The sequence below is a fragment of the Sander lucioperca genome, chromosome 10 (assembly GCF_008315115.2).
Source record: "Sander lucioperca isolate FBNREF2018 chromosome 10, SLUC_FBN_1.2, whole genome shotgun sequence".
NCBI lineage: Eukaryota > Metazoa > Chordata > Actinopteri > Perciformes > Percidae > Sander > Sander lucioperca.
Genome location: NC_050182.1, coordinates 29,088,977 through 29,115,039, shown reverse-complemented (window position 1 = coordinate 29,115,039; position 26,063 = coordinate 29,088,977). Strand labels below are relative to the sequence as shown.

At 38.5% G+C, this 26,063-nt stretch overlaps 2 protein-coding genes and 1 long non-coding RNA gene across 4 annotated transcripts in view; 1 reads left to right on the top strand and 2 right to left on the bottom strand.

The window, feature by feature from the left end:
- The first annotated feature begins 552 nt into the window (after positions 1 to 552).
- On the top strand, positions 553 to 25,895 carry LOC116049349. The gene is made up of 3 exons (XR_004104856.1): positions 553 to 625; positions 1,366 to 1,474; positions 25,820 to 25,895. It is a non-coding gene; the product is annotated as an uncharacterized LOC116049349 (long non-coding RNA).
- On the bottom strand, positions 2,552 to 12,409 carry zbtb32 (zinc finger and BTB domain containing 32). The gene is made up of 5 exons (XM_031298899.2): positions 12,301 to 12,409; positions 8,630 to 9,669; positions 7,644 to 7,753; positions 5,360 to 5,527; positions 2,552 to 4,289 (listed from the first exon to the last, which is right to left on the bottom strand). Exons 2-5 carry the CDS (start codon positions 9,643 to 9,645, stop codon positions 4,060 to 4,062), a joined length of 1,524 nt encoding a protein of 507 aa, XP_031154759.1. The 5' UTR covers positions 9,646 to 9,669; positions 12,301 to 12,409; the 3' UTR covers positions 2,552 to 4,059.
- Positions 19,686 to 26,063, bottom strand: part of aplp1 (amyloid beta (A4) precursor-like protein 1) — a 34,476-nt gene continuing 28,098 nt past the window's right edge. The window contains exons 9-17 of one of the 2 annotated variants that reach the window (XM_031298894.2): positions 25,839 to 25,997; positions 25,548 to 25,676; positions 24,962 to 25,061; positions 24,673 to 24,840; positions 24,523 to 24,543; positions 24,345 to 24,412; positions 24,115 to 24,180; positions 23,814 to 23,957; positions 19,686 to 22,661 (exon numbers count right to left, since the gene is read on the bottom strand). In XM_031298894.2, the coding sequence (XP_031154754.1) occupies positions 22,560 to 22,661; positions 23,814 to 23,957; positions 24,115 to 24,180; positions 24,345 to 24,412; positions 24,523 to 24,543; positions 24,673 to 24,840; positions 24,962 to 25,061; positions 25,548 to 25,676; positions 25,839 to 25,997 (957 nt within the window). In that variant the 3' untranslated portion in view covers positions 19,686 to 22,559. The remainder of the gene's footprint in view (positions 22,662 to 23,813; positions 23,958 to 24,114; positions 24,181 to 24,344; positions 24,413 to 24,522; positions 24,544 to 24,672; positions 24,841 to 24,961; positions 25,062 to 25,547; positions 25,677 to 25,838; positions 25,998 to 26,063) is intronic. The other variant, XM_031298895.2, reaches the window with a different exon arrangement.

The following is a 26,063-nucleotide window of genomic DNA, read 5'->3' as shown; positions in this document are numbered from 1 at the left end:
TTGTTCATTCCAGAGTGAACTGTTAAATATGGACAACAACACAAAGCAGATTCATTGTCTTGGTATAAACAATAGCGTAAGGACTTGTCAGTGTGATTCATTGGTATAAATACTTGCTTTGGACACAAAAGATTTCCAGCAAGATACACGATTTTTTAGGTCAGTCAGTATGCGGTGCAGTTTACACCAATTGTTTTAAGAAATGCACTCACTGTTGTGCAAATGCAAATTATGATTTGACAAATGCACCAAAGTAACTGAGAAAAAATGTAACATAGGATTGTATTTCAGTGAAGACATGTCCATGTTGATTTCACATAGCTAAAACAAACCTGAATGATTTAGAGGCTACAATAATCTATACAGCTGGCATGCCTATTATGGTGAAATATGCTTATACTTTAGATCTAAATATAGGGTACACTTAAATTGAAACTGAGTTTTTTTTTTTTTAGGTGGATCATTTTTTAGGTGGCTAAAATATGTTTTGCTGTGTGGCCCCGTCCACAGCAGTACATTGCTTAGCTTCTATGTCGGGACTCTCCAAACTGGGGACTCGCTGACCGCCATTTATTGGTCCACTTCAAAAGATCTAAACTTTCCCTTTAATCCTCTTTGTTTTTAAGTAAGTGTGCCAGTTAACATTTTTATTCAGTTTTGCCTCATTATTTTGGCCGTATAATATTTTTCTATTCTACTTTCAGTTGTATTGTCGTTAATCAGAGCATTTCTTAGAACATAAATTTACCCCATGTGAAATCATGATTGGCAGCAAATTTTATGAATTTCATGAAAACAGGATGATGAGGTTTTCTGGAAAGCTGAATCCTCATTTTTGAAATCTTGCTGTGTGGGAGAGTGGTTTCATAAAACCGCAAAGCTGGAAGCTACGGAAGTATTCCCACAGAACAAACAAAACATAATTACTCCAGTTTGAGGACATTTGAAAGTGTGTGTGTGTGCTTCATTTAACATGTTTCCTCATAATGTTGATTAAAAAATATATTTTTCATAGATTACATCACCTTAGCTTCAGTGTAAAAACACTAAACCTCACTGCTATTACATCAGATTGCATTTACAGTAGGTGTTCAGAGTGACAGTATTTTACGGAACCCTTTTTTTTTATTGAGTAGTTTGAATTCTGTTTGTATTTTGTGCCTGTGTGAGTTATGTACTTTATGTCTTTATTCTTCTGTACAGGACTTTGGTCATCTTTGGATGTTTTGAAGTGCTCTATAAATAAAGTTTATATAGTTTGACACATGGGGACATCTTGTGGCAAATGGTATGTACTTCTATTTTGAAATAGTGATGCAGTTAACAACACTAACAGCCACTTCCATCTCATCATTTTACACACAGGCATAATGTGCCCAGCCAAAACATCCCACTCGCTTTGACCCTACATGCCACTTGAGAAGGGCTAGTTCAGAGTAGACCTGCGTCAGTTCCACACCACATCACCTACCAGGTACCACTGGCTAACTGCACTCCTCACACTTTTGCTCTTTTGCACTCTGCTGTGCCTAGTTATGGTTGCTAAGCTATGATTGGACAATCACTGTTATGGGAAGGGGTTAAGCTAACAGTCAGTTCCATTTAGCTGCCTCAGTTTCAGGGTCCCGGTATGAAGCCTCCCTAAATCATCAAAGGGACTGCATCATTGACTAAAGTCGATTATCAGTTTCTGTATGCCAGTGTGGACACAGCCACAATCACCGATCCCAAATACTACATTTGCTGCTGGTGCAAATGTAACGGTGGTCAAGCATCAGGGGAACAGAGGCAAAATGTTGAATTTTTCTTCTTTCTTTATTTTTCCTTTGGAAAACAAATCAGAACATTGTCTTCAGGCTTTGGTGTACACATTTACAGCTTTTTTAGGAAACTGATATACTGGTTGAAGTACTTTGTACACTGAACCTACCCGATCAAAAGTATACAGCTTCTCTGATCGGGTAGGGGAGCAGCGCGAGACTACACGCAGCAGATCTGTAGTACACCAAATGGCCAAAGGTGGCTTCATTCACAACTATTAACCAAGGCTGTTCATTTATGGCGAAAATCATATATAACAATACACTACATTTTTAACTCTGTTACACAAAGCCTTGTGCAATGGAAAATGAAAAGGACTTTTGAGGAATACCATGTAGCCTGATCAGCAAAATAGAGAAAGAAAGAGAGTTTTCATTTAAATTGCAAGAGGAAAAACACACTTTATCTTCTTCACACTGTTATAAGTAAGGTATACAGTTCCTTGACAGAGTTGATACTTAATGATTTAATGCTCATTAATGATATCATGTGTAGAGAGGGTAGACATGTTGAGTATATAAAAGAATATAAAAGAAACAGCAGAAAATGTTTAATGATTTCAAATGTAATGATAAAATGAAAAATGTGTGGTCAACTGCCCCAGCACTTCCTTTCAACATTTACATCTATATGTGTTTTATTATCTGTACAAATGACACAAATTTGCCAAGGTAGCCGTTTTGTGTAAGCTTGTTTATTTGATGCATTAGTAGTCTAAAACATGGCATAAAAGGATTTAAACATGTATTTATTTATTTCATTCCCTATACACATTCAGATAATGCTGTACAAATCAACAAACCCCACTTGGTATTTATTCAGTATTCATGCCTTTGAACTGTAACTAGTGAATTAGGTCAGTGACTGACGATGCAAAAAAACTACCTATGGAAGAATTAAAAAAAAGAAGAAAATTCTACTCTATAGTTTGTCACTAGCTAGACAGACATAGCTGCCTACAAAAGCTCAGTTATTCTCATCTCAATGAACCAAAGCAGTTTAATGAGCTGTCCAGTGAGGTTTTTATTCTTCCACCACATTCCTTATTGTCAGTGTTTCATAAATACAGTCTTCCAAAAATGGTTTAATGTTACCATATATGGGATTTTGCTGACTTTTGTTCACAAGAAGTTCCAATAAGTATGAAAGTAAGAGGGATGGCGCCTGCGTCATTTCACAAGGAGAAGCTGTTGATGTGGCTTTAATGCATGTACATGACCTGATTAAATGGTAAACACTTTCATTACCTTTTCTGACATGTCAAGGGAAATTAGTCCCACATTTCTATATTCTACAGTTGTAAATGTGAATACAGAGCCGTTTCAGTTTGTATAGAGGTTATTGCAACACCAGTGATAGCCCCAGTTTGTGCCTTTCATGTATTGTTATAGTCTCACATTGCCAGACCTATCTCCACTGCGGAGTAAGGTCCGGCTCCTCCACAAATACATTCCTGGATAGGAAAAAAATATGCTGTGGGTTGTTTGTATTTCTTGTGTTTCTGTATTTCTTTCTGGGCAACGCTAAGGTCCAGACGCAGACAAAGTGGCTCTTCAAAATGGTCTCGGGAAGGAACTTGTTTTGGTGAAACATTTGCACCCCGCAAAAGAAAATGCCACATACAATATTAAATAAAGTTAACGGTTCACACAACACAGTAGACCTGAGACCAGTGAGCTATTTAAATTAGCAGGATACATGGTTAAACTTAATTTGCTCTTACCAGTGTAGTTTGTCCATAACAAATCCCTGCCAATCCATCCCAAAACATCCCAGTTAGATAGTAAATGCCCTTAACATATTCTTTGTAAATCTTTACAATCATTCCCTGAAAGAGCCAAGCAGGCCTGCCTTGTTGCACGATCCCAATTTTCTTCAAAACTTGCCATTTTCAGTGTGTAGCTTGTCTGATTGGAGGTTCTGATTGTTTCCTGAAGAGAACAAAGTTTAAGAACGGCAACACAAAGAACGGAAGGTGAGGGACATCTGGCGGAAAATCTGGGGATTATCCTGGATATGAACTGTCGTTGATCCAAATATTGTTATAACTTTGAGAGTGTTAAGTGTTGTTAAAGGACCTTCTTGTTTTTATAAACATCATCGGGGATGTATTCTTCAGAAAAACAGATGCTTATCTCTGTGACTGAGATGTAGGCCTATTGGTGGTACATGAGAGGCACAAACTAAAGCGACACTTGTGAGAACTTTGTGTAGACAGAGGAGTCTGTGCTGTGAGGCTCACATGTGTGAGTTGTACAGATAGGTGTTGTTGATGCTCCAGTCAGGAGGGAAGTCCTGCACTGCGTGGCTCTTGACGTGTCTCTGCATGGCGGCCAGGCTATTGCAGAACTCCAGGCACACTGTGCACTGGTAGGGTGTGGCCCCGCCGTGAGTGCGCAGGTGCTTGATCATGGCTGAGTAGTCCCGTGAGCGCTGCCCACAGAGACGACACTCAAAGGGTTTCTCTCCTTGAGAGAACAGGGGGGCACAAGAAGGAAGACAATGAAGGTGTGTTTACATGAGAGAGGGCCTCATACCTTTAGCCATTAAAAGTGTATTCCTTGCCAGTGTTATACCATTTGGTAATTTGATAGGGTATATTATATTACTTGACTGTAATTTATCCGGTCTAATTGTTACCTATTGTGAGATTAATTGCTTAATTTAGAGTGAAATTAAAGAAAACATTCAGATCTCAGATTTATGCAAAACTTATATGTTTGTATAATCATGATTGTGTGTGGATGTAACAAAAACAAAATACAGTAGATCAATAGGTATTAACTATCATTCTGAACAAAAATTAAAAGTAAGATTAAAACTCAACAGCAGGTCCTTTTTAAAACAACTGCTTTTGAAATATATTCATGTGTGTGTTTACATATTTCAGTTTTAGAACAAGTTAATATTTAATATTTAGATGACAGGGGACGTAAAACAGTTCTTTAAAATATTGTTTTTAGGATGAGATTTCATCTTAAAGACCCATTCTATCTGAAAAAAGGGGCCTATTTGCAGAGAAAATTGCTTGACAAAGGAAATTCATCACAGTTAATATTCTGCCTGATGTTGTTACTGTGATCACAGCTATTATTGCATGGTTATACAGTTGTAAGGGCACACTTTTAATTGCATTACACTACAGAAATAATCATAGTAGCTTTAAAGCAGTTAAAGCAGCTAGATGCTCATCGTTGATTGATGGATTATCTCACGCAAGTTTCAAGTTCCTGTAAGGTGTGGCTCATAGTATTACAATGAATGGAAACCGTCCCCTGCCTGGAAGTTGGTCAAAAATCTAAACCACAACAGTGCTGCTTTGGAAGATGTGCATCAGTAATACTTTGGTAAATGGTCTACAACATGCAAAAGTGCTAGCATGGTTTTAAGCATAAAAAAACCCATTGGCTACAAAAAAGAGACTAAAGAAAGAGAGACTACTTCTCTGTGAGAGTCAATAAAAATGAGTCATAAGTGCCCTCTTTTGCCAGACAAAGCATGTTTTGTCGTGCACTGTCGATTTTAACAGTGTGCTTACCAGTGTGAACACGGATGTGTGTGTCGAGTTGATGTTTCAGACTAAACTTCTTGGGACAGTGTTGGCACTGGTAGGGTTTATCACCTCTGTGGTCTGGTCGATTGGATTGTGGTTCATGCTGAACTACATCTCCTCTTCCACAGAATCGACACCCTGCACAGGCATCACCTGTGCAAACACAAGATGAGGTCGAAACAGATCAAGGTCTGAACATTGCGGTGGGCAATGAGGAGCCTGGCTTTTCACAAAAAATATAATTCCTGCAACAGCCAACAGTCCACCCCTACATGTTCATTCATGTTTCCTACTATCAAACACAGTAAAAAATGTAAGCTCATAAAACTGCGCTTTTTTTTCTTTTGCTCTTATGTGTAAATTGTTTATGTATATTGTCATATTTTAGTCCTTATAGACAAAAACATTAAAGGACAATGAGATTTACAAGCCGCCTAAATGACCAATTACTTACAATAAAGTGAATCATTTAAGAGCTGCTTGATTAGTTGATTAATCGAGAAAATTAATCAGCAAATGATTTGATAATGAATTAATTGTTAGTCCCTAGTTTCAGCTTCTCCTTTGTGGTGCTTTTCTGCTTTTCAGTTTTATGTCATTGTAAATTGAATATCTTTTGTCTTTTGTCTTTTGGTTGGATAAAACATTTCACATTTGATGACATCACCTTGGGCTCTGCATTTTTTTGTATTTTCTAACATTTTATAGACCACGCCATTAACCGATGAATTGAAATAATAATCAGCATATTAATCGATAATAAAGCTGCATTTTTTTTAAATCCTGCTTAAAGCGACAGGAGCCTTCACCCATTATAATACTCCCATAATACCAGTTTCAGTTTCTTGCATATGCTTTAAAATAATACGTCGGATGCACAGTATTTGAATCACCTTGAGAGGCACAAGTCTGTTTTAGGTCAGCATCCTGTTGCAAGACAATACATTCAGTTTTTACAAGCTTACTTTCGTGTCATAATGCACACGTCTCTTGTCTGCAACCATAGATGTTATTGGGTCTTTTTTTAAATTACAAAGGTGTGATTTTGAGGTTAAAGTAGCAACTCTGAAGCCTTTCAGTACCTTATATGTGTTTAGGGTTTCTCAAGTGAAAACTTGGGCCTCAGAGTATAGACAGGATGCTGAAATAAGAAGGGTGTGTATTGTAGTAGGGGAAAATGAGAGAATAAACCACAACAATTGAACACTCACCTCTACAAACATAACCTGCTGAGACCTGTTGTCATTAGCATGCTTCCTGTCCAATATTTCTATTCACTTCTCACTTTAAAAGAATAAAATACTAACATCTTGTATAGATAATGTTTAAATTTGAATTTCCCTTATTAACATACAGTACTATAATTTCAGGGGAAAGCAAAAACAAAAGACAAGGAAACATTTCATAGCGACACTGAACACAAATGCTTCATTTATACTCTTTTTGTATATGTGCTGTCACACATACATTTTATAATCGTATACATTAGAGAGACAGATTTTCCATAAGTGCTTGAGTAGTATTATGTACTTACTGTACTTACTGACTATAGTACTTTTCGTAAGTTATCACACTGCAAACTGCATTGGAGTAAGTCACTTGTAAAGCACAGTTTTACCAATAGCCTTATCTCTTTAAGTAAGAACATAATGTTCCATCAGATAAAACATGTTAATCAGCTTGATTGTACAAGACGAACTATCATACTTGCCTGCATGTACACACACACACACACACACACACACACACACACACACACACACACACACACACACACACACTCACTCTCTCTGTTGGTTTAGCTATTTTTTTGTGGTATCGCATTGACTTACATTAAAATTATAATTTTTAATTTATATTTACATTTATGTCATTCATTAAAATAAATATGTATGATTTTTGTTTGGTATAGGACAAACCACTGTTGCGATGCAGTGCATACTGTACTGCATATATATATATATATATATATATATATATACATATATATCTGTATCTAGTAACCACACTCCTGCTTCTGCTGCACCATGCTCTCAAAACCACAACTCTCTTTTTATCACTTTCCATTGCGTAGCTACGTAGCTGCTGGAGTCTACCCGAGGTTAGAGGTCATGACAAGAACTGTCTTACTATCGTGTTACATTGATTGGTTCTGCACAGGAGCACTGCTTACAGCCGTGATTGTGTTGAATAGTAATACTAGCATATTTAATGTGTTGTGATCATTAAATATATAACAGTATGGTTTCTGTTATGACCGTATCATTACCTGGTAGTGTGGAGGCTGACTCCCGCAGCACTGGATCAACACGGAGGCTTGTACTGCAGTGTTTGCAGTCTTTAACTCTCTCTCTGCTGGCTTTGGGTACCTCATGGTAACTGTGGAAAATATATTTTTATAACGGTTGCAAAAAAGTACACTACTTGTACCTTTAACAATAAGAAAGAAACTGCTTTTATTTGTGCTCCAAAGAGAGAGCTCACTGAGGAACCATACAGCAAGTAAAAGTCTCCCGTGTAAAATGTGTCAGTCGGCGTATATTTTACGACATTATGTGCTATCACAGATTACATCCTTTAACACCCTTTCCTTCCTCTCCATCCCCAACCACAAGATACTGTATCTATAGCGCTTGTTCAGAGTAAAAGTTCATTTAACTTTCATGTAATGTGAGAGTACAAGCAGGATAATGAAAAGCTATATTTTTCCAGAAAAACAATTTCTTGTGGTACAAAGTGGCCATGTCTAAACAACTAGGTTTTAGTGGGTGGAAAACCTTGAATTCTGCAAAGGAGGGGAGAAATTTAGGGGGCTCCCCTTTGGAACAACTGTACGGTAGGAGGTAAATCACCCAAAAACAATCTTCTAGTATCACAACAGCAAGTATGGTTTGTTTTAATCTAACAAAAAAGCTAAAAACTTATATTTATCTTTATTGGAAAATTAACTTCTATGTAACTGTATTAGAGTTTGCTCTTGTGTGCTGTAATTAGTCTGAAAACAAAGATTATGACTTGTCAGAAAAGAAAAAGACTTGACTGACAGGGAAGGGTTAACAGGTGAAACTGCTGTAGTTGGAAAGTGCAGGAGGCTCTATCACACTCAAACAGCATTGAGTCAGGTAATAACCTGTCGCAAGGGAACAATTGAGCAAATTAGGGGATTCTAAATGACTGTGAGAGGAAAAATAGGGAGACAATGACTGAAAGTTAAAAAACAGAAGTTTCCAAAATCATGTCCAAGTTTCGACTTACCTTTGCTCACTGGTTTGAACGGTCCCAGTAAATGCTCTCTGGCTGTTTTTTTTTCTTTTTAACAGGCCTTGCTTGATTATGTTCCTCATCCCTGTAGACCTGGTGTAAAGCTTTTGTGTGTAATGTGGATAAAAGCCTGAGTAACCCATTACAGAGCTGTGAACAGGGGTTTGAAAATGAGAGCCGAGAAGAGGGAACATGTGAGGGGTGGAGAGGGAGAATGGGTATGCTACAGAGGACTGGTTTGGGGACTGAAGGGGGTGAGTTGCAATTAAGCTTGAATAGTTCGCTAACCGCCTCAGGGTGCTCACAGAGCTCCACATGTTTGTCCAGGGAGAAGAGAAAGAGGAACTGCTGCTGGCAGGCCTGGTGAAAACACTGTCTCTGTTATGGGATGTTGCTGACACAGGGGGGAGTTTGGGCTTCTTTCTTGGGGATGGCTGACTGTTGGAGTTCTTATCAGGATCAGAGGGCGAGAGGTTTTCCATGACAATGTAGTCGCTTGCCTCCTCCACTGGGGAAGGCGTCTCTTTCAGTTTCTCCTCCTGAACTGGACTTTCCTTTCGCTTTTGATCGTTCTCTCCACATTCTTCTTCTTCGTCTTTGACACATATGATTTCTCTCATTTTGCCCTCCTCTCTGGCTCTGTAGTGGAGATTGCCCAGCTGCTTCCGGCACTGGTCCTCCAGCGGCTGCATCTCCAACAACTGAGCAGCTCTAAGCAGCAGGTGCAGGTCATGCACAGACACTTCAAGAGTCTGTGTGTAGGTGAAGTCCAGAACTTGCTGGAAGGTGTGGGGTGATAAATACTCCAGAGTGCAGTGGACTGGGCTGTCTATGTCTGCCTGGGCTAGCTGCTGCGCGAGTCTTCTGCTAGCACAAGCCAGTACCAGCCGATGAGCCCTGAAAGTTTGACTCTTCACAGAGATGATGGCATCACAGAGCGACCCTGAGCGACGTAAGGCATCTGCCTGCTGCAGGAAGTGGAAGTATTGGGTGTTGTTGATTCGGATCATTTTCAAATTTAAATTATCAAACGTCTGAGAAGAGAGAGTCAAAGGAACAAAAACAATCAGAGAGAGATCCCATCAGATTATGCCCACACTGTGTCAAAATTAGTAACATCTATTTTCCAGATGGTTACGAGGTATGTGACATTTCAAGAAATGCTAAATTGTTAGTAGGAAAACCACTTTGCAAATCAACAGCAGGGATTGGCGTGTGATTAGCAGATAATATGTTTCTCTGTGTTTCGTACAGTCTGATTTTTCAATTCTTTCCAAACAGCATTACCTATAATGAGAGTTGAGGGGGCAGAATGTACCCAAAGTGATTTCATTATTTGTTTATATTGCGCCGAGACGGTGTAACAGTGAATTTAAATTTTTAACTAGTTTGCAGAATAGTTTATAAAATGGTTATGGGTTTTTATTTAAAGCAAATAACCCACCCACATATTTCTATCTTGACAACCAATAGGTTTCACACAATTTGTTTTTAGGAGACTCTCAAATGTGCAGAAAAACTTTCCTCAATCACAACTGTATCTGATATTGTGTCTGAATTTCTGGTTGATGTGTGGAAATGTACTGTTTTGTGAAAGCTTTGATATTCTGCGCTCACATACACACTCTCAAGCCACAAAGCCGTAACAGTATATGAAACCATGACTAATGACTGTACGCATGAGTAAACATGAGTAAAGTTTGAGCGTCAACAACAATAACTGTATTGTTATATACAACAAACATCAAATGCAAGGGTGGGATTATGTAAATATGTAAGTATGTGACAGAAATATTTGGAATTTTAATAAAATTGAGATTACATGGATGAAAACGCTGTGGCTGTGAGTCGAAACTACCGGATGCCTGAAGTTGTCATCTTCACACAGTCTGAAGTCTATAAGGAACTTTTATGATTATACAGTGTGTGGTTGGTTTCTGCAGCGGAGGTCACAAGTACTGTGAGCTATTACAGTGCAAGTTGCAACCCCATTCGGTCCCCTGATGGTGACTGTAAATGGAAAGTAGATGTGAAACAAAATGACATTTAGTTGTCTCATTACTGGAATTCTTTTAAAATGTGTATGCAGTTTTATTTGTGCGCCTTCCAAAACCCACTCTCTCTCTCTCTCTGCTCTTAATCAAATTAACTCAATTCTACTATTTTATTTAAAATTTAAACACAGCCTATAGCATATATATAACAGCATATAGCGCTGAGAGTGAAAGTGACAGTGAAGCAGCTCCAGTATCAGAAGTAGAAAGTCATTTATATTTACTGTATCTGATAAGAGCCAGCCAGCAAGCTTCAGGCGTCAGTTTAGCGTTAATTTATTAATTAAAAAAACTAATTACAGTTATACAATTTGCACAAAGTTGAGAGCACGTAGGGAAAATGATCATACAAATCAAGCACGCATCAGCTCAGTGAACCCTACAGTATCATCTGCGTACATGAATATAAAGCAGTAGACCGTTTACAGCTGTCAAAAGCCATGCGCTGCCTGATCAAAGTATTGTATATTGTCTCATCATGCAACATACATTTTTAAATTATGTTAGTTCATCTTTTATGCCCAATTAAAATATATTCTGTACAATATGCAGTCATGCATTTTGTACATTAGTCATTTTATTTCATATGAATTTCCTTTCACATAAGATCAATAAAAATGAATATATAATTATAAAATAATAATGCTATTAATATATAGTGGTGTAATTGTATTACTGTAGTCATAGCAGCAGCACTGTGGCGATAGTAATTTAGCAGGTCGATTCACATGGTTCTACATTGTATTTTATGATAAATAACTTTAAAGTGACTTGAGTTAACAACATGCTATTTAATGCACAAGGATATTCTGCAGAAACTTTAAAGTAGTGCAATGTGTTGTTTAATATACAAACCATTAATCCTTTTCATTTGCAGAGAGAGAAATTTTGCTGTCTTTCAGTGGTGACTGTTTATTAGATTGGCTCAACAATAAAAAAAAACAACAACTTTAGTTTTAACTGCTTGTTAGTTTGTACTTTCAAATATTGTGGCTGACTCCTACTCTCATTAATGTGATTAATGTGATGCACCTGACATATATATATTTTTAATTATGCGTCAAAGTAATGCATGTAGTGGTCTTCTCCCGAGGCCGCTGGCCTTTACATCAATTATTTTATTGTATTGTATTCTGTTTTATTATGCTTCAAGTCCCTGCGAACTTTGTCTAAATCTGTTGTATCTTTAGAATATATTTTGTAACTGGCTTGTGCAATAATCAAATTTCCCCTGATGCTGTTCAAATTTACAATGCACTCTTGCAGAGTTGTGACATAGTTAGCAGGTCTTTGAGCTTCTTGCAGTCACAGTACTATCTCAATGCTTACACAGGGGAAAACCTTGCATGCATATGTCAGGTTTACACATCCTTTGACAGGACATGAACTTACAGCCAGCCTCCCCAAAGCTCGCATGTAAAGAACTGGAGTCACAAGAGAGTTGCCTGAACTTAAAGCCTCCACGGCAACAGAAGATCAATAGCGGCACACTAGGTTGTGTTCACAGTAGATCACAGAAAACAGGTTAGATAAGCAACGTTAAAGTGTATCTCCTTGTGGTTTCAAGTTTAGAAACTTAAAAGCAGCAAGGTGTGTGAATGAGACACTTACCCGGTATTTAGTGAAAATTCTCCCTGGAGAATGAAAAGCTACCTCGCATCATGACTGTGAAGTGACTTGCAAGGTGACATGTCTGTCTGGGTACAGGTTTTGGTGAGGGACAGGGTGGTTTCCTCCTTTGCCTTTACAGTCCCTCCTCTTCAACGTATCTCTTTTCCTTATTGGTTCATTGATTATGGTGCTCAGTGGTTTGTTCTTTTTTGATAAAAGACTGACTGTGAAAGACTAACTTTCTCCTGTGTTAACCGGTTCTTTTTTTTTTCTTTTTTTTTTAAGTCTATTTTGCTTAAGCATGGAGGCAGTTTTTTTTTTTCAAATGTTTTACAGGGTAGAAAACATAACGTATATTGATATTGCATGCAAATCACGAAATAAACAGAAGTAACAATAGAAGTAACACATTTTCTGAAACTTAACCACAGCGCCATCACTTTTAACAGTTTTGACTCTAAATGAGGAGCCTGTCTGTTGGCTGCAATTGAACCGCATTCGAAAAGAAAGATTTGAATCCCCTTGAAATCCCAACATTTCTGCAGTAGAAGTGAGTTTACTTACCATGTCGCCTTGAATGCTACGCAGGTAAATATGTGCACTGTAGATTAGTTGTACCATATGCGGTGTGCTTAATGTTACTTTAAAGGCAGTTAAATTTTAGATTTACAAGTCCTCATCGCAAAAAAGAAATTGAGCGTAACAGGGACAGTGGTTAGAGTGGTATTTGCATCCCCTACTGATGCTGTATACCTGTACATGCTGTACATGATTTCCTCCCCTCCAGCATCACTTGCTGGTCACTATGTTAATAGGCTGTTCTGTGCTGAGACAAAAACCACTTCAAAGACACTGATCTGTGACAGGAAACATACAGACAAAGCCCAGTGGTAGCGTTATGCAGACCTAGGCCTAACTGAAAGCTGCACCTTTAAAATAAAAATATCTGCTTTGTCCTTTCGATATATCAGATGTCAGTGTGAAAACCTGTAAAAATAGGCCAACTGTAGAGAGCTGGTCAGCTTAGCAGACCTTGATGGTTGAGTAATGAGTACATTATTACTCCTTTGTTTGCCTTTAAAGCTTTATTTGGCCATTAAAAACTAAAGCTATGTTTTAAGCTTTGATTAGCAGCCTATTTATTATTGTACTATACAGTATTATTAAAACTCTGTATTATGGTCATACACATTTCAGGTTTGTTTTTCAGTTGTTGCATTTGAAATGCAAGTATCATTGGAATATACTGTCATATAATTTGATATATGTGAATATTTATACAATGATTTTCAAAATGTATTTGTAAAATGCAGCTGACAAAGTTAGCACATTGCTGGTGTACATACTGTAGTGGAGCATTCAGCAGCTAAAGAGCAAGATACTTCTGAGAGTTGGTGGAGACCAAAACATAGCTAAAGGAGAGTGAATGTTGGCTGTAGTGTAACTAGAGTCTGTTCTATACAGGTTGTTGTAAAGTTCTGTGGCCCCAAAAGGTTACTCCATTATGAAACAATAAATAAAAAAGGCAGCAGACGATCATGGAACTATAAAGCAAACAAGGATCTCAAAAGACAACCCCAATAGAAAAAGAAAAAAGGGAAGACCACATTAAGAGAGATGCATTGAGCACAATCAGACAATGATGTAAGTGTAGAAAGAAAGAAACATTTTGATTACAAACTGAAACAAAAACTAAATGACAAACACAGTTAGCCACTGCTAACTAAATGCTCTCCACTCTTTCCTTTTCAACAGCTGAGATAGATTGTTGATGGTAAATTGCAAATGGGGAGCAGATGGCAGTATTCGTGCAATGAAATCTGAATAATTGGAAAGCGTGTAAGCCGATGTGATATCACATGGCAAAATCCCTTTGAAGTCACATCTGGTATGAATTGCAGCAGCAGAAGAAAGGTACAATGGTGTTATGTGGTCAAATGTATTGTTCATATTCAAGATTCTGAAAGCAGCTTTTTTGTATGAATTATCGTTAATAAAGCTTTAGACAGAAAAAAGTTGCTGTGTTTGCTGTTGATTACCCTGTTTACTTTTATTGAAACTGCGTAATGTAATGACATTTCATTTTAATTAGGGATCCAAGCCCGAGTCTGGAAGAACCAGCGGTAGCAAAGCTACGCCATTCACACAGCAGGGCTATGGAACCCTATTGCTTTCCTAAGGATTATTATTTTTCTCCGCATAAAACATGCTACAGCCTAAACTGTACATGGTGGGGGGGTGCCGTTTTCAGGACTGGTCCAGAACCCTGCACGGACCTCGGACACAAAAATTCAGACACTTCCACCACTAAGGTGGTGCTATAGCAGAAAAAACGCGTTTGGCCTTAAAATCTTGGTAGGTAGCCTCTCCAGACCGACCTGATAAAAAGTTATCAAAAGAATTTTTATCAGATGAAAATTGCGCAAATTACGCACAAACAAATTTGTGTAGCTAGCTATGAAAACACGAACTTTGCCATATCTCGGCCAAAATAAATGCTATCATCGCGAAACTTTAGATTCTTGTTTGCCATGACCCTCTGGGTCTCCAAAACTAATTTTACAAAAATCGGCCACTAGAGGGCGCTACAAGTTAAAAAAGTTTATATATCATGAACAGCTCATTGAGGTTATCATCTAGGGCCACTCCTGAGGCCACGCCTACAGTGGGGTACTGATTCGTCAAAGTTGGCGTGGCCTATGGGACCCAGGTTTGGATTCACCACTTACACTAATGTGAGCAACTTCAAATTTACAGCATAGATGTACAATGGTTTATGGACCTCACATACCAAATATTACACACATGGACTACTAGGTGGCGCTATAATGATGTAAAACGTGGTTTTGCCTATAACTCCCACATCGCACATTAGAAATTCTTACGTCCCCGTGTTCCTTGAATTGAGCTGAATCTGATGATATAGGCCACGCCCATTTACGCTAAGGTTTTTTCGCAATATATAAAACAATTCGCAAAAACAACTTTTTTTATCTCCTCCTAGGCCGTGCGACCTATTGGCACGCAACTTGGTACGTAGCATCTCCAGATGCACCTGACCAAAAGTTAGAAAGATCGGCCATTAGGGGGCGCTATAGTCAACGTAGACCAGTTTCGGCCCTTTTACTCAATTAATGTTATGGGATATTTGCAACGGCAACATTCCGCAGACCTTGCAGCTCACACCCTTGATATTTCCCGATGTTTGCCTCCCCACCATCACGCTTTGGGTCCCGCTTTCGTGCGCTCCCTGGGTCGACGGGGAAAACTCGCGTCAGGGGCGACTGGTGCAGGGAGGCTTGGACCCCGTCATAACTGCTTGCAGTTCTAGTTAAGTTTTTGATATTTGACTCAAGCTGAATAATCAGTCAAATATCAAAATGTTATACAGTACAAGGCATTATCTCTATTGTTTGATTCAGGGACAAGACATTTTTAAAGAATATATAGAGTTGAGTGTCATCAGCATAGCTTTGAAAATAGATGCCAAATTTACTCCTAGCTCAGCATCATAATGTAGATTTGAATTAGCAGTGGGTTCAAAACAAAGCTTTGTGGTACACCAATCTCAACAATTTAATACTCTGAGTCTATGCTGTTTTGGAAAATAGAATACAATTACAGATAGGACCAAAAACACACCCATCGATGAATACTAATGTAGTTTTGAGACAGTACAAGAAGTTTATCAGGGTTGATCTCATGCAGGCTAAGGTAGGCTAAAACAAAAGCAAGAAGAGAGGAGAAGGAAGAGAGAAGTTAAGACTAGTTTTAGAGAGAGGAAAACATCTAAAACCCAGCTTCCAACATCTAAGCTATTAGACAGTTAACAATTGTTGAGGCATGCTGTAAATTGATTGCTCTGAGGTTTCAGTAGTTCTGATGCACACATCAAAGTTTGGTTCTGTCTGTTGAAATTATGCCTATTTGGGCTGTTTGATACTTTGACTTTAATTTTCTGCTGGTCTGTTAAAAATGATTGGTACAACAAACCACAGTTCTGATTTTCCTGTGGTGACAGTCCACACAAATAGGGTTAATCTGGGTGATATTTAATATTCACAATTCAGACATTACAATTAAAACACAGTCAACACAGCTGGCTCATAGGATAATAAAGAGACAACAATGCAATTCGGACAGAATTCTTGCTGGGGTCCAGACCTTTGAATCTGCCCACTCCAGAGTTCACTGAAAAAAACAATCAATGGGGGGACTCCCAATAAGCCAATCAATGCCATTTCAAGCTGTTGTCAAGCTGTCAAAATAGAGAGGCAAAGTCCCTCCCCTTCCAGTGGACCACCATGGGACCTTATTTCGGAAGAAATATGAATGGTAGTCAAGACAAGAGACAAATACATTTTTGATCCTGTGAAATTGTGCCATGAATTACACATTCTCTGTCAATTTGAAAGATAATTTTGCAAGTCAAGAAATTCCCAGTTTGTTGTAAAACTGTTATGTACTGTTAGTAATGGGCGTATAGGTAATAAGAGACTGCACAGCCAAAGGTTGTGTAAGTGACGTTTCGCTGAAGCTATGATGCCTGTGTGTGTATGTGTTCTGTACTGGGATGTACTCACACGAGCTATGGGTCTTGCTTGTTTTTTTTTGTCTTCCCAGATGATAAAAAGACTCTAGATGAAACACATCTCTAACCCTCTCTTTATCGCCCGACATCGTAGTTTGTTTTGTTTTCACTCCACTCTTTAAAGTCCTGGCTTAAAATGACGTTAGATTCAGGCGGATATGTTGGTCTCTTGCGATTAGTTGGGGAAAATCAAATCCCCCTCCCCCACGGAAATCGGTTAGAGTGGAGGTAATGTCAGGCTGAATATGGAAACTGAATGTAATGAGTTGACAATTCTGTCTGATATCAGGCAAACAGAATTCATCAGGAGGTAATAATATTTTGGCATATACAGTTCTCACTAAATGTACATTCCTCATGTCAACATTATGCTCTTTAATCGGGCCACTAGTTAGTAATGCATCATTGGAAAGTGATCTAATATTGATTAGGCTTGTCATCAGAAGTTCTGCACCAGATCTAAAGCATTATGTGTAGGTCTAATTACAGTAACTGTAGATATATGACCTGAAGTGATATATGAGTGTGCTCGGGAAGAGATGTTCTAATGTTACATACAGTACCGTCTTATTTCCATAGTTGTTTTGGTCATGACATATGCATGTAATATATGGAAAGATATATGATGTAAAATAAATGAAATTAAATTTGGCATGCTGCCCTCCATTTGTCCTGTGTAGTGATGTTTCTATGTCATGAGTATAGTGTAAGCAAACATATGGACTTGTTTTGGAATTTTCTTGCATTCCAAACCTTACACAATTGAAAATATCTGGCGTTCTAAGCGGCTGCAAAGCATGCCCCCAAATACTAAAGAACTAAGAACTAAATTCCAAATATATCATTTAACACGCATAGGGTAGTGCCCTTTTCACTTGTCACTTTTGTAGTCAAGGGACATGTGTGTAGTGTTAGTGTGTGTTGTGTAGTGTTAAACACAAGGTGATTTCTTGTAATTGGTGTGTTCACAGGTTTGACTTGTTGACTTTAGGTGACATTTCTCAAGTTATGATTCTATTTTCAGAAGATGTGCTTTCCTTCCAACAGCTACGTATATATTACTGACCTCCCACTGTGTGTGTGTGTGTGTGTGTGTGTGTGTGTGTGTGTGCGTGTGCGTGCGCTGACATTTGGGGGGCTTCTGTGCATACCTTTTTCTGTGTGAACAGTTATCATCAAGTATTGCTACAAACCAGTGTGATCTCATGTATTCCTCTCAGAGAAATTAGCATTATACCAACACTTAAATGTCATCTTGCACCATATGGAAAGGATACAGCTAGAGCTGAGGGCTTCACCTTCCAGTAATATCAAGACTGTTAGTCCCCCACACCACACTCCTCAGCATCTGCTATCCCCTCACTGTCAGTTTAACAATAACCATCAGACCCAGCATCAATGCTGACTCACTAAGGTGTCTAACTGTGTGGGGTATCTGAGGTAAAAGCTAGTCTATGCACATTCTTCATTCATTCTACACTAGTGTGTCCCTCAGCAACCACACATCTTATATGATGTTAACAATGTTTATCTTTTAATTCATCAAGTAAGCAACTCACCTTTGATCTACCTACCAAGCATTTTAATCTCTGCATACTAAGGGGTTTCATATTGTTCTTTTGTTGAATGAATCAAAGTGTTAGTGAACTAAACACAATTCACTCAGACTGTGATGTGATAAAAGTCATGGTTAATATGAGTCGTCTTACATTACCACAGTGGCAGTATAGGTAGCAGTCGACTTCAGAGGAACCACTACCAAGATGACTGATGTGCGCTGAGGCATCAATGACAAACTGTCACTGTACAGCCACAGAGCCTTTTCACAGTAATCTGGGTAAGCAGGACTACCCGTCAGTGTTGTGGTTTGGAAGAAGTGATCCTGTGCAGGGCTAGGGCCTGGGTCTTGACGCTTCGTTGTAATTTGTGGGTGAAGGAAGTGTGAGGCCTACCCACGCTAGTGACAGTCAGGTGAATTGCTGCTTGGGAACTGTGTCAAGGCAGCTAATCAGTTGAATTTTTGTCTCTGGTGTTGGTCGGTTTTCTCTGTACAGTACCATTGTTTGTAGAATTCTAATGTAAATTAAATGTTATAGCCCCGGCCCCTCATTTACACAACTTAATATGGCCCCTAAAACTGAAAGAAACTCATTGAAACATAACGCCTACATAGTTTCTTTTGCTTTGTTTAGAGCACTGATGTGATATGTATCATATGTATCTCTCCTGACATAGGAAGTGAACTTTAATTTTGGCCTCAGAGAAATGACACTGTGGCTTAAGGAGTCACTGAAACTCCATACTGAGAAATGAGAGAAAACCTTATCTTACACCTGACCTATATCTTGATTAAGATTGTATCTTGTAGAAAGTTTTGCTATCAAATGTATTATATTACGTCAATGTCTGACACACAAAAAAGCAGGACTTGTATTTCAGACATAAACATCAAATCACACCTTAAAAACTGCACTGTGGAACTTGTTTTGGCATTTAGTCATGAAACCAATTGTAATTTAGATTGTAATGTGGCAAAAAACAAATTCTAATATATTCTAAGTGTACTTTAGGTTTCTTTTTCCAAAAAATTCAACTGAGGAGATGCAAGAAAAGAAAAAAAAGATTTTCCAGAATGAGTTAGTCAGTTTCCCCCATCTTGACTGGGGCTTTTACATCATCACACAGGTTACATCATAATCAGTTTTCAATCTCCTGCATCTTGCCTCTGTGAGATGGATGAATGAACATCTGCAAATCTGTGAAGAAGTAATTCAGTAAGCACAGACACAGTATCTTATGGGTCATTCATTTTTATTACACTATTAATTAGCTTGACCAGTTTTAATTTCTCAGATTGCTTGCAAATACAGTTACACAACAGAGAACATCTTTGCCAAATAGGAATAACTGTCTGCTTATTTGTGGAGCATGTCTTTGGTTAAAGGTCTGAATGAAAATGAAGAACAGCTCTCTCAATGGTGCTATCAACATCCCTTGAATCAATGCGGTATAATTGAAATCAGACAGACAGAATCAATGTGTAACATTTAGCAACCTGTACACAAATTGAGTAATTTGTTTCTACTTGTGCTTAGTGCCACTCCTTGTCAATTAGGCAGAGGCCATATGTCTGTCTATACTTCATATTTCTGAATGTTATAAACTTGTCAATGTTTTCTCATACAAGCTTCTAAATTTACATTACAGGTGAAAAGCATGACCCTTGATCCAACTGATTATTACATAGAAATAAAAAATACAGAATAATTACATCCAAAACACAGCATTGTAAAAGGCAATAATGCAGCAATTAAAATCTCAATAACATTGTTTATATTTCGCCGGGAAGTAAGGGGACAGACCAACAAAGAAGTCCAGAATTTGACAGAGGACGTACATACAAATGTGATTCGATTAACTACAGTATACACCATTCTAAGTCTGCTAAATGCTGGTAGGAAACCTTCAGTGGTTTGGGAAACACAGGCAAGCTTATTCTCATCTATGGTTTCAGTAGTATCATTACAAGATCAACTGACTTAAACTGTGAACATACGTTTTCATTCACTTACGTAGCTGTACAAATTATACAAGGGCTATGACTTCTCTTCACCTGTCATAACACAACCGCAACCTGCAATTAACCTGCCTAACGAAAAAAACTGAAGATTAATGTTAAATCACACCTCCGATAGTCAAACTCTTTTTTGCTTATTGAAAAGCAAACTTTACAAAAAAAACACAACTTATAAGTAAACAACTTTTACATTGAATGGACAAATGCAGGGTTTTAAAGAAAACTTCCACCAGTAATAAATAAATAAAATATGAACTAATTTTGGTATGGATTATCTCTACTATAGCGTATTTACGTAAAGACTGATAAACAAAAAGCAAAATCCCACAATGTGACCTTCCTTAACCAAGATGTTCTGATAGAAGTGGCTAAAGGAAATTCTACCTGACACACTAAGCAGTTATCAGCCAGAAAAAAGGGGCAATCCCTTTCTTCTTTACCTACAAGGTACTATGTTGATCATACATATGACAAACTACAATGAGTCATTCAGTGAAAAGCTATTTAAGAAGAGAGTAACTTAAATATAGCATCTATAGAGTACTAACATTTAATGTTGTTGAGTCCAAAATTGTCAAACTGGGAGATTTAAAGACATACAACATGTTTTACTACTATCATGCCTGAGTGTGGTCTTACTAAACACACTGACACTTCACATCACTATAGCTGTGGCTTTTACACTCCGCTGCTCTGTGCATTATAACACGCCTAAGCATCTGCCAAATGTGAAAATGAACAGGCTGCTACAGGAAGTGATGAGAAGGACGCCACGCATGTATTCTGTCTGTTGGATGTGTTGAACTTCACTACTCCTATTAGGTCTACTAGGGGAATGATGCATTACTGAAAAAGAAGATGGAATCTCAATGTCTACCTTAAATACATTCAGAAAGAAGTTACTGTGTCGTTGTCTTGTGCTGGTTTTTACAACAGTCCGTTTTCAATCAGCCATGTTAGGAAAATGTTTCTCCTTCTCGCAACAGCACAATGTACTAGTTTATGTATTATTCCATAACATCGATGCAAATTAATCATAGAAATGTCTACATCTAGTAGTATGTATTTCTTACGTTATTTACAGTGTCCATTTTGAACGGTGACATTTCCAACTTTTCAAAAGCAATGACAAGAACAACACAAATAAATACAGCAGTATCATACACCAAGTTGTCATGCTTTCATTAACATAACAGACTTCTGATTATTCTGTTTACAGTTATTTAGGTAGCAGTACAAATAAAATAAACTCATTCACTGACTAAATTAGCTAAATGGAATATTTGGTATATTTGGCCAAATAATTAATAATAATAATGAGAGCAGATCCTTAGAATTAAAAAACATGATGCTTTTTGTACCAGAACATAGTTCTGTATGTTTTAAAATGAAAACCTAAATGTCTCACACATTCAAAGTAAACACCTCCACATCCTCACTTAATGTTCATGTCCGAATATTAGAGGTATTGTCCAATGTTACAGTAGCTCATGGAGATAAGGACAGCTTGACAAGAACTTCGTAATTGACCTTTTATCACTGAGTGGGTTTCAAATTGAGAATTACACCATCATTTAACTAGGCTGTCACTCACACTCATCTACACAGATACATCATATCTGCGATACAATTTGAACGAAAGAGTCTACTACTAAAAAATAAATACTATAAAGCATTATGTACCGTTCAACTTCACATCTAGTGAGGAGCAATGGGTCAAGTCATGCCACTGGGATGGTGTTCCTGTCTATGAGGTGAATGTTTTCAGGATTATGAAACGCTGTGGCACCGCTAATGGTAAGAACAATCCTCAGACTCTACCCCTCTACTCAGACTAGGAGTATTAGTTTATAATAGGTGATGCAAGTTTGTATCATATGTCATTATTCACATTCTAGTAGTGATGACAGGTTGTTTTGGTCATTTACAATAGGTTCCCCATACTTATTCAGTTATTTCATGTTTGCAACATATCATAAATCCGTCAAAGGGAGTGTAGCTGGGACACCACTGTAAGGAAGAGTGGGGGTGGTGGGGGAGGGGGACGACAAAACAAGTGGTCAGGCATGACTTGTTGGCAGCCCCAGTACCTCAGTTCATCTGTTCAAAGAATTTGTAGGTAGGGTTTTCATAGCCATGGTTTTGCATTTTGTTGAGCTGTCGTTCCTCTGGCGTCAGCATGGGGTCAACCTGCTGCGAGACACACAAAAGCTCTAATTATTACACACTAAAGACAAATTTACGAGCAAGGACTACACCATCAACTGAGATGTGAATGAAGTGTTTATTGTTTAAGAATCTGCCATGGCCTCTGGGCCTGGGAGAGCCCAAAAGCCTTCTTATATATAGTATTTAATCACCAACTACCTTAAATTAATAATTTGGTATTTTAGGTAATATGCTTATTTGTTTTCTTGCCTAGAGTTAGATGAAAAGATCAATACCACTCTCATATCTGTACTGTAAGTATGTAGCTGGAACCAACAGCCAGTTAGCTTAGATTAACATAAAGACTGGAAACATGGGGAAATTGCTAACCTGGCTCTGTCCACAGGTAACAAAATCTGCCAACCAGCATCTCTAAATCTCAATAATGAATATGTTACATCCACGTCAGTTAATCCATAGAAAAACTTGTAATTGTATTAAAGTGTAAACTGACAATTCACTGTTTTACAGAGGGTTATGTGCTTGGTGCAGGAAGAGTCATTCTTTTGTATTTATATCTTTGGCCAGAACCAGGATAGCTGTTTTGCAATCTTTCCAGTATTCCATGCTAATGCTAATGCTTCCATGCAACCAAAGTGAATAAGCATATATTCCGAAATGTCAAACTATTCCTTTAAATATACAATACGTCATTTTCTGCCGCTAGGGGTCTCCCAATTGAACTAGGGATCGATATTGAAATATCATATCAGTAAATTAGGTCTCTACTGTATTACTGTGTTGCAAAGTGGCATGTAAGTAATGAAAAAACATGCTGTGTGGCAGAAACAAATGATGCATTACTGTTACTGAGTATATGTCTGTGACATTGTATGATTTACAATTACTCCCAAATGTATCATCTGGTGTTTCCGGTGTTCCCCATGTTTTGATGGACGTTAGAGCAGCTAGAGTGGTCACAGGTTATACTGTATGACACGCTCTGTGTCACTGATTCAAATTACAGATTTCTCTGGGTTTGAACATTGTTGGAAACATTTGGGATAATGTACACAAGTACACAAGTAAAAAAAAGTACATAACACAGGTATAGCCATTTTAAGACATTTCAATGCAAATATATTACACATTAAGACTGATTTTGGCTTAAATAAAAAGGCCTATCTAGGATCGTACCTCTACGATGCCATGACTGATAGTGCCGTATGGCTTTCTGCGCACCAGCAGCAAGCTGATTACCATCACCATGGCAATCGCCATGGCCACCACGAGCAACCCCACAATGGCGCCACGGTTAAACGTCTCCAAGGCATCGGGTTGCTGTGAAAAGAGAGAAATGTGCAGTGAGACATTAAAAAAGTGGCATGTACTGTACTGTAGGGACAATATGAACTAAGTCATTTTAATTTGAATTCATGCAAATGTCTTCACTTGTTTTTGAACACAGGAACATTATGATTCTCATACTAGCCCTTACCAGTTCGTCTCTCTCAATCTCAGGAGGCTTGTTGACTACCTGTTTGAGCTCCACAGAGGTGTTGATCTAAGAGGACAGGGAATGTGTAAGAATAGGAGAAATATTGGGACGCATAAACATTGAAAACATACAAACACAAAGCACATATTTCTGTGTCTAAGCATAGTGTTTATTAAACTGAAATAATATCACCAGCCTTTCAGAATGGCCAAAATGATCATCATCATTACCTTTTCCTCATATTCATAAGTAGGGCCTCTCTCAGATGTGGTATAGTCATATTCATCGACTGCAGACACTAAGGGTGGAGACAAAAACATGTAGCTGTGAGCAAAAGTAAGAGTAAGTACACTGCAATCATTGTAAACAGAAAGGAAGCCATGCATTTAATGACACTGAACAGCTCACCTTTCTTATTAGACTGCAGTTCTTTAGAGAAAAAAAGAGTGAAAAAAGCATTATAAACAACAGCAGCTTTGCGTTTTTACACCTCACTTACACAATTAGGACAGACTTAAGGATGTTGAATTTGTATGAGTTGTATGTGGATGTATATACCAATGCGCGGAGGATAAGGCCTGTTCTGGAAGGCTCTCTCCTCTTCCTCTTCATCATCCTTTTCCTCCTCGCTCTCAGCCGGCAGAAGCTCCTCAGTCGTGCGGGTCTCGGAGAAGGAGGTGGTCATGAGCTCACTGATGTCTCCTCTTTCTGCCTTGACCAGCTCCTCTACAGGTGGCACATAAAGAAAAAAAAAACAGAAGTCATCAACACGTTCACACACAGGGGACTGCAGATTTGAACACTGAAAAAAAGGTTATAATGATGGATAATGGTAGTTAAAGCTTACGGATATCATTGTGCAGCTCCTCAGCCAAGGTAGGGTCCTTGTACAGCAGTGCAAGACTCTGGTTCATCCTCTCTTCAATTACATGGAGATGTGTGTACACCTGCAAAAAAACAAAAAAAGGACACGGAGCTCATACAATGAGTCTGTGTGTCAAACTGGTCTTAGCTGTGATAAAAGAAGCAGTGAATTGCTTCCTTAAATTAATACAAAATGAAAGCCCAACAGATTTTATATGGAGTCATGTGTCTAAAGCTGCATTTCAAGTCAGCAAAGACTGGCTTTAATCTAAGTTTAATAAAAAGAAGATTGGTAGCTGGTTTTACCTCTGTGAATTCAGTATTTATTAACTTATCCACAACACGTACAAGCTCTTCAGCACACAATGTTTTGTACGTTTCATGGTCAGCAGAAAGCAGCCTTGCATCTCAAAAGCACAGGTGTGGATAAAAAGCCTCTTGGAAGCAAATACCTCACACACTCTCAGACACACACACACACACACACACACACACACACACACACACACACACACACACACACACACACACACACACACACACACACACACACACACACACACACACACCTGGAATTTCATCTGCTCAGCCTTCTGGGGGTCGACAGCCACAATATGCTGGTAATGCCGGAGTGTGTGTCTGCGGTCCTTCTGCTCTGCGTTCATGTATCGCTTCAGAGCCTGCAGCACGCGCTCTGGCTGGAAGACAGAGTTGAAGGAGGACAGAGTAAGGAAATGCCAGACAGTAAGATAAAAGGTACCACAGAGAAAGAATCTAAAGCAGATTTATGATTGTTGCCAGGTTTAACTTTCTATATGTGCTGTTTTTCTCCCCTCCTCAGCACTCCACGATGGACTTACCTGAGGGGGATCAGACTGTACGGCAGTGAGGTAGTTCTCCAGGGCCAGGCGGCGGTTGTTGTTAAGTATGGCCTCTACTCTGGCAAGATGAGTCTCCACCAGCCTCTGTCTCTCTCCAGCGACCTGTTCCTCCAGCGTTTGCAGCACAGACTGGAAGTGCTTATAGAGGAAAGATGAGGGAGTAGAGCTGGTGTTACACTGCCACAAGATAACTTCAACTTTTGA

Bases quoted from the DNA above. Each gene is read 5' to 3' on its own strand.
- zbtb32 (XM_031298899.2), bottom strand. From the start codon at position 9,645: ATGATCCGAATCAACAACACCCAATACTTCCACTTCCTGCAGCAGGCA. The intron at 7,754-8,629 runs GTAAGTCGAAAC...TATTTTCCACAG, and splicing joins GTTCAAACCAGTGAGCAAAG to TTACCATGAGGTACCCAAAG. The intron at 5,528-7,643 runs GTAATGATACGG...GTGTTTGCACAG, and splicing joins GTCAGCCTCCACACTACCAG to GTGATGCCTGTGCAGGGTGT.